The following is a 12,037-nucleotide window of genomic DNA, read 5'->3' as shown; positions in this document are numbered from 1 at the left end:
TGTTATTGCTAAATGAATCTTCGAAGAAAATGAATTCCTTTACTGGAACAAAAAGTAATTTATTATGCATTTCATGGGTGTCTGCCAAAAGAGTTACTAGCAATATGAAGATCTAATGGATATGAATTAAATACAATCTGTTAGCTCTGTGTTTAGACCAATTTGTTAATTTTCTCTGAAATTTGAATAATTTTAAAAAGCATCTCCGAAGACAGGTCTTGACACAGGCGATCATTCATGATTCGGCTACCTACCACATCAGGGCAAGTACTCAAGCGTTTGTGAGCTGAAGCGAAAAGAGATGATTTTATTCACCCTAGATTTTAAGAAAGATTTGAACAAATAACAGATATTTGGAGTCTTTTGAGTAAACAATTCCAAGTCATTACTTGACGATGTTTAAATGATAATTTACTTGGTGTACGGCCCCTTTTGGTAGCTGTAAGCATGGCATGGTTTTACCAGAGCTGGTGCACACGCTCCAGAATCATATTTTTATCCCATTAAACACAGCATGTGAACAAGTGCTCAGTCGCTTCAGTCGTGTCTGACTCTGCGACCCCATGGTCTGTAGCCCGTCAGGCTCCTCTATCCATAACTGGAGTGCATTGCTATGCCCTCCTCCAGGGAATCTTCCCCACCCAGGAGAACTCTGGTCTCCTACGTCTTCTGCATCGCTTGCGGATCCTTTACTACTGAACCACCAGGGAAACAATACTTGTAATTGAAAGCTCTCATTATGTTTAGTCATCTGATTCATGGTGGAGCCTGAGTATGGTCTGAAATTTATTCTCTGGGTTCACGGATTAACAGCTGGAAGGACACAGTCAGGCAGCCAGGCGCTAGCTCCAGCTCTGTGTGTGACTATAGTGAGCTGCCAAGGTTTTGTAAAGCCCCTGTTTTCCTCCCTCTACTAAAGGGGAAAAATAATTCCCGCCATCTGGTCTTTAGGAATAGAGTGTAGCATAAGTGGGAGATGCCTACAGACAGCTTTGAAGCTCAAGAAGACTAGCACTGTTTAAATATGACCTTGGAAATCAATAGTGATGTGCTTTATTTGCATGGCATTTTTTTTTCCATCCCAAGACTTTAGACATAAATCTTTACTTTCTTCATGGAGGGAATTTAGAGACATAAAGCTATTATGTTAACAAAGTAACTGTTTAAATACTTTTATTTCCCTGATAGCAACGATTTTTCATTTGTTGTGATTCTTAGCAGTTTCATAATGCTTGCTTACTTTTTTTTTCCATAATGCTTTCTTGTCAACATTGCTAGGTTCATGGACTGCTGTCCATTTTGTCTAGCGGAGACAGACCAGAGCAGGGGGCTCATCCAAGCTCCTATAGCTAATTTTTAAAAGTTAAGATCCTGATCCACCAGGTTTTTTATCTTGCCACTGGATCTTTACCATTGAATTCGACTAAAGTCATCCATTTTGGTTCATTTCAGAAGATAAACCTTTTCTTCAGGAGGCCAGTGACTTCAAGTTGTGGGACAAACCCTTTTTCCCCTGCAATTTAGATTTGTACCAGTTTGGCCAAAAAGGTAGTTTGGATTTTTCCATCACATCTTCTGGAAGCTATGGGGAAAAAAAACGAAGGAACTTTTTCAGTATATCAGACTTTTACTGATAAACCCAGGGTCCTTGTAAACTTGAGGCCACACCTTCATCACAACATGCTTGCTGTTTGTGTGTACGGACGTGTAAAACAGTTTGCTTCTTTGCCCCGAGTAGAGTGTGTCTATAGAAGAATTCTTTTCCTCCTTAAAAATAGCAGCGTCTAGCCTATGGATGTAACCCGGCCAGTTCAGGCCCGGAAGAGGGGAGAGGGCTCAGGGAGGTGGCTGATGAACTCTTCTCATTAAGGAATTTGTTTACTAAATGACAAAGAAATCAACTCTTCTGTGAAACACTGAGTTGGGTCATCGGCTGAGGTGACCGTGACACTCTCTTCTTGAGCTTTGTTGAGCAGTTGTGGGAGAATTCGCGGTTTTGTCGCCATGGATGGCTTTCACACATCCTGGTGGAAACAGAACCTGTGCGTGTTTGTGTAGCTTCCTCGTGTCACCTCCGCAACCGTCAACTGGGTCACTTTTGTGTCTGGCCCCTCTTCCCTCCATCCAAACTGAAATGACCATGGAAGTTAGGGTTTATCTGAAGGTATTTCTACTTTTGCTGAAACATACACTTAGTTTTTCTTTCTTCTTCTTCTTTTGAGGAAGGCTGCTGTGAAGCACCACAGGGTCTAACCTAGAGGTTATGCAAGCAGTCTGGACTAAGTGGCTCTATTTGTATCTGACTCTTTGCAACTCTATGGGCTGTAGCCCACCAGGCTCCTCTGTCCATGAGATTCTTCAGGCAAGAATGCTGTGGTGGGTTGCTGTGCCCTCCTCCAGGGGATCTTCCCAACCCAGGGATCGAATCCACATCTCTTCCATCTACCTGAATTATTGTTTAGTCGCTGAGTCGAGCCCCACTCTGAGACCCCATGGACTGTAGCCGCCAGGCTCCTCTGGCCATGGGGATTTTCTAGGCAAGAATACTGGAGTGGGTTGCCATTTCCTCCTCAAGGGGATCTTCCTGATCCAAGGATCCAGAGTCTCCTGCTTGGCAGGTAGGTTCTTTACCACTGAGCCACCTGGGAAGCCCTAGAAGAGAAGACAGCTTTAGCAGTGAGGGGTGGCTGGCTTCCCCTCGCCCAGGAAATAGCTGTAACCACAGCTTACTTAGAGGTGTAGGAAGGAGAGACCAGACACCGTGGAAGCTGACAGCCTGAATCCACGCCGAGGAGGCAATGTGGTCATTTTCAAAGTCCTGTCCTCTGGGAATGGTCCACTTCCCCCAACCTGTCGGGGATGCTGGGTTTGTTTCTCCAGATCAGCCCATTCCTTTTTGGTTTTCTTCCTCAAAAACAAAATTTATAATTCACAAGCCAGAAAACCTCTGTAATTCTCCTGGAAAGGCTGTGTCTTCTAAGGATTCCCTTTGCTCTCATGTGTCACCTTTCCAGGACTGCTCCTTCAGTACCGTAGGAGGCTTTCTCTGGGCCTGCCTATTATGGGATGTGACGAGTAAAGGAAAAGAGAGAACTGACACAGTTGTCATGTCTGATTCTTGTGACCCCACGGACTTCAGGCAGGAGCCCACCAGGCTCCTCTGCCCGTGGGGAGTCTCCAGGCAAGAACACTGCAGTGGGTTGCCATTTCCTTCTCCAGGGGTTGAACCCTAGTCTCTTGCATTCCTGGTGGTCTCTTTATCGACTGAGCCACCAGGGAAGTCCTGGTGAGCCCCAGTGTGAGTCAGATGCCTCTGGGCATCCACTGGAGGAGCTCACCGAGTCAGAAATCCTTGACTTTGCAGATCTGTGTCTGAAAATGAGCAAAGGCTTATTCTCACGGGAAAACAGTCTGGGTGAGCCAGAAATCACTGTGTTGCCTCACAGGCCAGGGGAAATTTTCCGTGTTCGCGTCGGCAGCTGCTACTTGTCCCTAAATTAATTTATTCCTGTAGGAGGTGGGGTGTCCGGCTGGTTGCTCTGGGTCCCCCATCTGACCTGGTCTGCTTTTCAGTGCTAAGCCCGGCCTGGGTCGGGGCTGATAACACATTCTTTCAACAGGAAGTGCCTCCATTTTCAGTCTGTGGGAGGGTGGAGGCCGATAAGCTGGGAGTGGAAACACAGAACAGATTTCTGCTCCACCCTCGGGTTGCACTTTGATCAGAAAAAGAGCCAGGACCTGGCCTGGCCAGGCTGCCTCCCAGAGGAAGAAGGATGGCTCGGCTGTGGGCGTCCAGAGTGCTCTCTCCTGCTTTTGTTCAGGAACTTTTGGGGGATTAGGCTGGTTTAGGTTAGTGACGTGCCTGCTTTGAGATGTCGAGATGTCTGCATACTGATCTTTTCAGGGATTTAAGTAGATGTGAGAAAACCTTAACCGGTTGACAGTTATACTTGTCTGGGTGTGTGTGTGTGTGTGTGTGTGTGTGTGCACGCGCGAGCGCTGGGTCCAGGGTCATAATAAGTTATCTCTGATTTTCTCCCCAAATTGAACTGATTCTCTCTCTCTTTTTCCTTTTAACTTTTATTTTAAAACTTTTTATTTTGTTTTGACATATAGCCGATTATAGAGCCTTCCCTGGTAGCTCAGCTGGTAAAGAATCCGCTTGCAGGGCAGGAGACCTCAGTTCGATTCCTGAGTTGGGAGGATCCCCTGGAGAAGGGAAAGCCTACCCACTCCCGTATTCTGGCCTGGAGAATTCCGTGGACCATATAGTCAATGGGGTCACAAAGAGTCGGACACAATTGAATGACTTTCCCTTTCATAGCTGATTAACAATGTTGTGATCGTCTCAGGTGAACAGTGAAGGGACTCGGCCATACATGTACCCATGCTCCTCCAAACTTCCTCCCATCCAGGCTGCCACATAACACTGAGCAGAGCTCCTGTGCTATAAAGGAGGTCCCTGTTGGTTATCCATTTTAAACATAGCAGTGTGTACATGTCCATCCCAAACTCCCTAACTATCCCTTCCCCCATCCCTCCGACCGGCAAACATAATAAACTGCTTTTTGAGAGGCAGCTTGCATATCTCCAGTGAGGGGAAGATACTTAACATGACAACGTGGCAAACCAGGTCTCTTAGGAAGGAGAGTTATGCCAGTTCTAGACTTCTTCTGCAGTTAGATGCCAGTTTCAAGAGCTCAGGTTGTACTGATGGGCCCAACTGTGTACTCTGTGTGATGTTTTCAGGTACCTGAAGCTGCGTTTCACACGTGCGTGACTGGCCAGGTTCCAGTCTGTGCCAGGTGGTGTGGAGGTGACTTCAGGGTGTGTGTGGGCCCTTCTGATCCTCCCTCCATTCTGATTCCTCCCTGTTTTTCATGCTACTTTATGACTCTGTCCAGCCTGGCTCATTTCTCAAGCTCTGGTGCCTTGTGTTTCCAGACCTGATATCTTCCGCTTTTCCCCAGAGTTAGACTACGCTGTGCCACTCCATTAAAATGTTCAAAAGGAAGCTGTAGATGGCTAATAATAGGTTGGGCCCTCTCAGGTGGTCCCTCACCTCTTCACCTGGGTTCTCTTGAAATACCTATGTATGCCCATGGATAAGTTGTAATTATTTAGAGTTTCTTTCCTGTGGTTTTTCAATTAACATTGCATTACAGGATTTTTCCCATTTTGCTGCATGATCTTATTAGGTTCAATAATTGCATCATTGTTCACTGAGTGGATATCCCTTGCTTTCCCAGACCATCTCCATATTATGAGACATTAGATTATTTCCATGGTTTCCACTATTATAATAACCCTGTAATGGATGTCTTCCTGTGGGGCGTCTTTCCCTCCCTTTGAATTCTTTCCTTATAATCCATTTCCAGAAGTGAAATTACAGCACTCAGAAAGGTATAAAGTTCTTGATGGATTCTGCTAACTGCCTTCTAAGGCTAGTGCCAGAGTGTAGCCCCGCCAATCAGGGATGGAGGGGTCTGGCGTTATCTATCCCATCTGATCTCATCACAATCTCGTTATGTGTCATGACATAAAATTTCAGTTTTTTTTAAATTGAGGTATGATTGACATGGAAAAAAATGCTGTGCATTGCCACATTCCTTGCTTAAATAGTATGTGATAAGTGAAAGTGATAGTCAGTCGTGTCTGACTCTTTGAGATTCCATGGACTGTAGCCATCCAGGCTCCTCTGTCCATGGGATTCTCCAGGCAAGAATACTGGAGTGGGTTGCCTTTCCCTTCTCAAGGGGACTTTTGCTGACCCAGGGATGAAACCCAGGTCTCCTGCATTGCAGGCAGATTATTTACCATCTGAGCTACCAGGGAAGCCCTTAAATAGTATATCCTCATTTAAAAATTAAGTTTCTCAAACCTTGGGCACAAGTACTTATTTTATTTTTTTTTCTCACAGGTAACAGATATTGCTTTTGATTTCAAACAAGTTGATATTTTTTTCAGGAGCGCATCACCCCTGTAATTTGGGATTTGCTTGCCATATAACTTGCCATGTAACATTTTTGTCTGAACAAAGAAGACAATAGCATTTCAATAGTAGCTTTTAGGACTGTTGTTCAGGTGTAAGAATAATATTCAGGGTATTAATATTTCTTTAATGCAGCTTATTTGATAAAGGGCCAGTAAGCCTTTTGAAAGGGTGCAGGAGGGCCTGGCTTTCTTTCTGAGGCGAGCCATCATCGATGGTTAGAATAATGTCCTGGTTGAAGTGAACTTAGCCCTGGCTGAGTTCTTAGGGTTGCTCCCACCCATCCGTGGCTGCAAATTGCCTGGTGAAGAATGACATTGGGGAGATTCCATTAGGTCCAAGCTCCTTCACCACAATAACAAATTCTCAGAGTAGCATAGGGCTTCCCTGGTGGCTCAGATGGTAAAGAATCTTCCTGCAATGCAGGAGACAAGAGGTTCATTCCCTGGGCTGGGAAGATTCCCCTGGAGGAAGGAATGGGCTGCCCACTCCAGTATTCTTGCCTGGAGAAGTCCATGGACTGTAGCCCACCAGGTTCCTCTACAGGGAGGCCAAGGTCCATGGGGTCGAAAAGAGTTGGACACAGCTAAGCGACTAACACTTTTTCATAGTAGCATGCATGCACTCAGTCTTGACTATTATCAGAGACAAGGGCTTTCTTTATATATTCTAATTTAACCCTTGCAACAATCTCCTGATGTAGCTGCCTGTTTATTTCTATTTTCCAGGTGAGGAAACTGAGAAAGTTCTAGGTCAGACTTTACAGTTTCCCTCTCCCATAGCCTCTTCTGACTCTTTGCTTCATGTCCTTCCCTTTCAGCCGTCTTGTCTTGGAGCAGGCCTCCCCACATCCTGCATTCTTCCAATTTTGAACACCCTTTCCTCACCCACAACAATAGCTTCCCTTGAAGGAATGTTTAACATGGCAAGGGATTCTGCGTCTGCAAACATTAGCTCACTTAATTGTCGTGAACATACTTGAGGTAGGGCTGGTTTCCTGAGGAGGAGGCTCAGGAGGTGGGTGGCTGAAACCAGGGAAGAATTGGAAAGCCAAAGCTGGTCCCACCATGCAGGCTATCTGCAGCTGTTCTCAAGGTATCCTTTCTTTGCAATTCCTTTTCCGACCTCTCGTTCCACCTTCCTGTCTCAGACAGTCATAAACTCATGACAGCTGTCGAGTGGTCTTACTGTTGAGTGTAACTGTCCTGGTTTCCCCACACAACCTGGGAACAACTGTCTCTGGGGCTCACGGCCCCACTGTCTGGCTCTGATGTGCCCTGCTGATGTTGCTGGTTGTGACTTGTGACAGCACGGCACGTCTGGTCATTTGAGGTGAGCTGCGTCCTGGGCCAGTCTAGGCACCCCTCCATTCCAGAAAACAGCACCAAAGTCAGATTTGTCAGATAGATGCGAAGAAAATGCTTTTTGGGGAGAATAGGTAGGTAATATAAAGCTGGATATGACAATCGTGTACAAGGGACCTCACTCTACTGTATGATAGATCTTTTCTAAAATGAAGACTCCTTTTATAATTGAATAGCATCCTTTTATGTATTTCTTTGGGGGTTAAGTCTGGATCCATGGTTAGTTTGCTTATAGCTGAAGTTTTCTAAAAGGAATCACCATATTTGTGCATGCTCAGTCACTTCAGTCTGACTCTTTGCAACCTCATGGACTGTAGCCCACCTGGCTCCTCTGTCCATGGCATTCTCCAGGCCAGAATGCTGGAGTGGGTTGCCATGCCCTCCTCCCAGAGATCTTCCGGATTCAGGGATCAAACCAGCATCTCCTGCATTGTAGTTGGATTGCTTACCCCTGAGCCACCTGGGAAGGCCACCATATTTGTATGTGTATGTAAATCCATAGCTTTAGTTTGTTTAACAGGGTTATTTCATCTATTTCACAAGAACCTACTTTAAATATTAGACATCTCAATGAGTTTGTGAAACTTCCTTTTTTTTAGGCACCCAGAGCCCTTTGTTTACATCTTTAAGCTCATGTTATTTAAAAAGAAGTTTTGGTGGGGTGTGCTATTGCTGGATTTTCACAAACCTTCATTTTTTGTCAGGGAGGGGAAGGGTTGGTTAGCTGTGGAAGGGCCAGTTTCGGTCTGTCCAGCTGGGGGGAAGTTCCATGATCGGACTTCCTGCAGTACTGCCTATCGGTCCCATACAGTCATTCTGAGGATTCGAGACCAAACCAGATCTTCTCCAGAGAGGAGAGGGTAAGACTGCATCTACTTCCAGGCCCCTGAGTGGAGTCAGGGACCCTCTGGGAAACTTCCATTCATTTGTTCTGTGTCTGATGCCCTGTGTTTCTCTGAAGTGGATGTAACACCAACTTGGCCAGACAGATGGATGTTTTAGGATTCAATGGGCTTGTGAATGTAAAAAAGAAATGCTTTGAAAAGTGCAAGATGCTCTACCTGTGTTAAAAAAAAACAAGTATAAGGTAGTTTATGGAAACCTTGAAAGTTTAGGAGAAATACCAGGCTTCCCTGGTGGCTCAGTGGGAAAGAATTCACCTGACAATGAAGGAGACACGGGTTTGATCCCTGGGTTGGGAAGATCCCCTGGAGAAGGAAATGCAACCCACTCCAGTATTCTTGCCTTAAAAATTCCATGGACAGAGGAGCCTTGTGAGCTACAGTCCATGGGATCCCAAGAGAGCTGGACATGACTTAATGACTAAACAACTCCAGTGCTTTAGAAGGAAGACAAAGTGATTTAAAAGTATGTGAATTTGGTTAAATTTTTTTTTTTTAAGCCAAATGCAACTGTTTTCTCAAACCATGGTCTAAACATGATTTTAGTTATTTTGATTTGATTTTACTAAATAATATCATGTTTGCTATTTGACTTTTTTAATTTGGATGGAAGGAATGAATTGAGAGAAATGACCTTTTGCTTCAAGAAATAATTGTCATGATCATGGCAGATATAAGATGCTAGCATTTTCTTTATCATGTGGCCTGCTTCAAACATGACCTGTTCTTCTTGAAGAATTAAAGCCTGTGTATGCATGGGTTAATTTTCCATGAAGTCAGTGCCCAACAATTTCATTTATCAGGCCTTGCTGAACTATGTATCTTTTCCTTCTTAGACTTTAATAGAACTGCTGAGCCTCATGGTTCTGCTGTGTGTGTGCGTGCGTGCAGTGCTCTGCACTTTCTCTTTTGCAGAGATTAGAGTGTGCGGGCATCCTTAGGGCCTGTGGACCTGTGTGGTGTGGTTTGTTTCACTGTCAGAGATCTGAGCATTTGGCACTTTTTACAAATAGCCTCCCTCCAGTTCCCTTTCCTACCTGTGTCCATGCAAATCTTGCCGGGTGGTTCCTGCCATGAGTTAATAGTATGAGCAGGACGCTGATTCTAAGAGCTGAAATCACCAGGGTTGGGTCAAGGGCATCTCACCGCCCAGTCAGCAGCTCTGCTGGCTAGTCTACCATTTCAATTGTCTGTCCCTGACATATTTTTAAAAAATAATAATTTAATATGTTTTTTATTATTTTTTTCATTGCTGCATGGCTTTTCTATAGTTGTGGCTAGCAACGGCTCCTCTCTACTCTCGGTGCTTGGGCTTCTCCTTGCGGTGGCTTTTCTTGCTGTGGAACACAGGCTCTGGGGCACGTGGGGTTCAGTAGCTGTGGCTCCTGGGCTCTAGAGCACAGGCTCAGGAGTTGAGGCACACAGTCTTAGTTGCTCCGCTGCAAGTGGGATCTTCCTGGATCAGGAATTGAACCCGCGTGTCCTGCATTGGCGGTGGATTCTTTACCACTGAGCCCCAACCAGGGAAGCCCTGCCTGACACATTTATCGGTAACTGTCTCTCCCCTTCTCTCCATCCCCCTCTTCCACCAGGCAGGCGGCTCGGTGATGTCCGGTGCCGGGGACAGTGCCAACCCCGAGAACAGCGAGCTCAAGTACTCAGGTCAAGACGGGCTGTACATCGGTGTCAGCCTGGCCTCGCCGGCTGAAGTCACGTCGTCGGTGAGGCAGGATTCCTGGTGCGCCCTGGCCCTGGCCTGAGTGGCCGTGGGGACCAGAGGAGGACGCTGCCGGCCCGCGGGACCGCCTTCACAGATCCTCTTGGCAAGCAGTCCAGACTGGGCTGAAGATGCTGACCAGACATCTTCCTCTGATACATAATTTCTGTGCCTTTATTTGAAAGAGATGAATCTCCCAAGAGGCTTGCTCTGCCTTGCCCCTGGGGCCCTGCCTTGAAGACCCAGGGAGAAGAGGGACCACCTCTCCAGGGAAGGACTGGAGCAGCCCACAGCCTCCCTGGCCATGGTGGCCGCTTCCAGGCAGCTGGTCTCTGGGTCGGCCAGGGGATTGGATGTCCATCGTGCCACGTGCTGAAACCGGAACTGCGACCGGGGCCTTGCCTGCCATGGAATATCGAAAGAGATTTTTAAACCAAAGTTTTATGTGTATTGCCCCAAATCATGTGCTTCTTCTGATCAGTTTTGGTTATTCCAGAATTTCTCCGCCCCTTTTCCACAGCCCCCTTCCCTGATTTCCCGCGCGTTTATGGAGAAGATCCTTCGTTTGGTACACACCTCCGGAGGCTGAGTCGGTTCTTGAGGTCTCTTCAGAAATATCACTCGGTTTGCAGGACTGCATCATAACTGTAACATACACTGTGACTGACGTTTCTCAAAGTTCACATTGTGCGACTGATCCGAAGTCAGTCCGAATTTGTAAACAGGGTAGCAAACAAAAGATATTTTTCTTCCATGTAAACAATAATTTTTTTAAAAAGTGCAATTTGCGTTGCAGCAATCAGTGTTAAATCATTTGCATAAAAGATTTAACAACATTTTTTATAATGAATGTAAACATTTTAACTTAATGGTACTTAAATAATTTAAAAGAAGAAAATGTAAACTTAGACATTCTTATGCTTCTTTTACAACTACATCCCATTTCTATATTTCCAGTTGTGAAAAAAAATATTTCAAGAACAAATCTTCTCTCAGGTAAATTGCCTTTATTCACTTGTTAAGAATTTTTGTATAAGAACACCAGTATCGCCCTTTATTTTACTGTGGAATATGTGCTGGAAAAATGGCAACAAAACTTTACTACCTAACAGATAACATTTGTAAATAGGCATCTGTACACACTATGATGGAGTCTCTATAGTGTGACTAACCCACAGGCAGGTTGGTTTACGTTAATTTTTTAAAAATGGGATGTCATATGGAAACCTATTTCACCAGAGTTTTAAAAATAAAAAGGGTATTGTTTTGTCTTCTGTACAGTGAATTCCTTCCCTTATAGTTTCATTTTGATACTGTGTATGGCTATAGACATTCATATAAAGCACGCACATGTGATATTTGCAAATGGTCTTACAGACTTTCAATGAATTGTCCTCTTGGAGCTGTTTTATACCTTGATTTATACCTGAAGTTGCCACATGGTGTCAAGTTTCCACTTTCGTTGCATTGAGGACAATTTTATAAGTGAAAAAGACCCAGTAGTATATGACACTATCTGTGATTATAAGCATTCTGTTTAGGATCAAGCCTTAAAAACATTGAAAAAGTCCGGAGTTTCTTTTCCACTGAATGAAATATACTCTGTGGCCCAGAGACAGAAGGAATTCCTTCCTAGTTCCTCCCTTTTACAGAGTGTGGTGAGATCTCCAAGCTCACATGAAGTTAAAGTCTTTATACTCAGCAGAAGAAAGAAAATGATTTGAGCAGCCTCTCTTTTTTTACATTGCAGCATGGGTCGGCTGTTTCACAACACAAAATGATAGCCTTTCATTTTGGCTCCCCAAGTATGACACCTTTGTAAATCATGTACTGATTACAGCCGGTCTGTGGGGTCCAGTCTGAACCAGGAGAAGGGAGTCTTCTTTTGTGGTGGGGTGTTGCTGGAAGCCAGATGCAGGCCTGGGATGTGTGTGTGTGTGGGGAGAAGTCAGTGAAGTGAAGCTTGTACCCTGATACCCTATGATGGGCGGGGACAGTGTTTAAGAGAGTGAGGTCTGGAGTGAGACCACGAGGTTTCAAGTTCCTGCTCTGCAAGGAGAGC

General features: G+C 45.1%; 1 protein-coding gene across 1 annotated transcript in view; it reads left to right on the top strand.

Moving 5' to 3' along the window:
- Positions 1–11,253, top strand: part of GATA6 (GATA binding protein 6) — a 32,206-nt gene extending 20,953 nt beyond the window's left edge. The window contains exon 7 of the mRNA XM_055559107.1: positions 9,851–11,253. Within this exon, the coding sequence (XP_055415082.1) occupies positions 9,851–10,018 (168 nt within the window). The 3' untranslated portion in view covers positions 10,019–11,253. The remainder of the gene's footprint in view (positions 1–9,850) is intronic.
- Positions 11,254–12,037: the final 784 nt, after the last annotated feature.

The sequence above is a fragment of the Bubalus kerabau genome, chromosome 21, assembly GCF_029407905.1.
Source record: "Bubalus kerabau isolate K-KA32 ecotype Philippines breed swamp buffalo chromosome 21, PCC_UOA_SB_1v2, whole genome shotgun sequence".
Taxonomy (NCBI): Eukaryota; Metazoa; Chordata; class Mammalia; order Artiodactyla; family Bovidae; genus Bubalus; species Bubalus kerabau.
The sequence above is the reverse complement of the archived record's forward strand: the minus strand, read 5'-3'. Positions and strand labels throughout refer to the sequence as shown.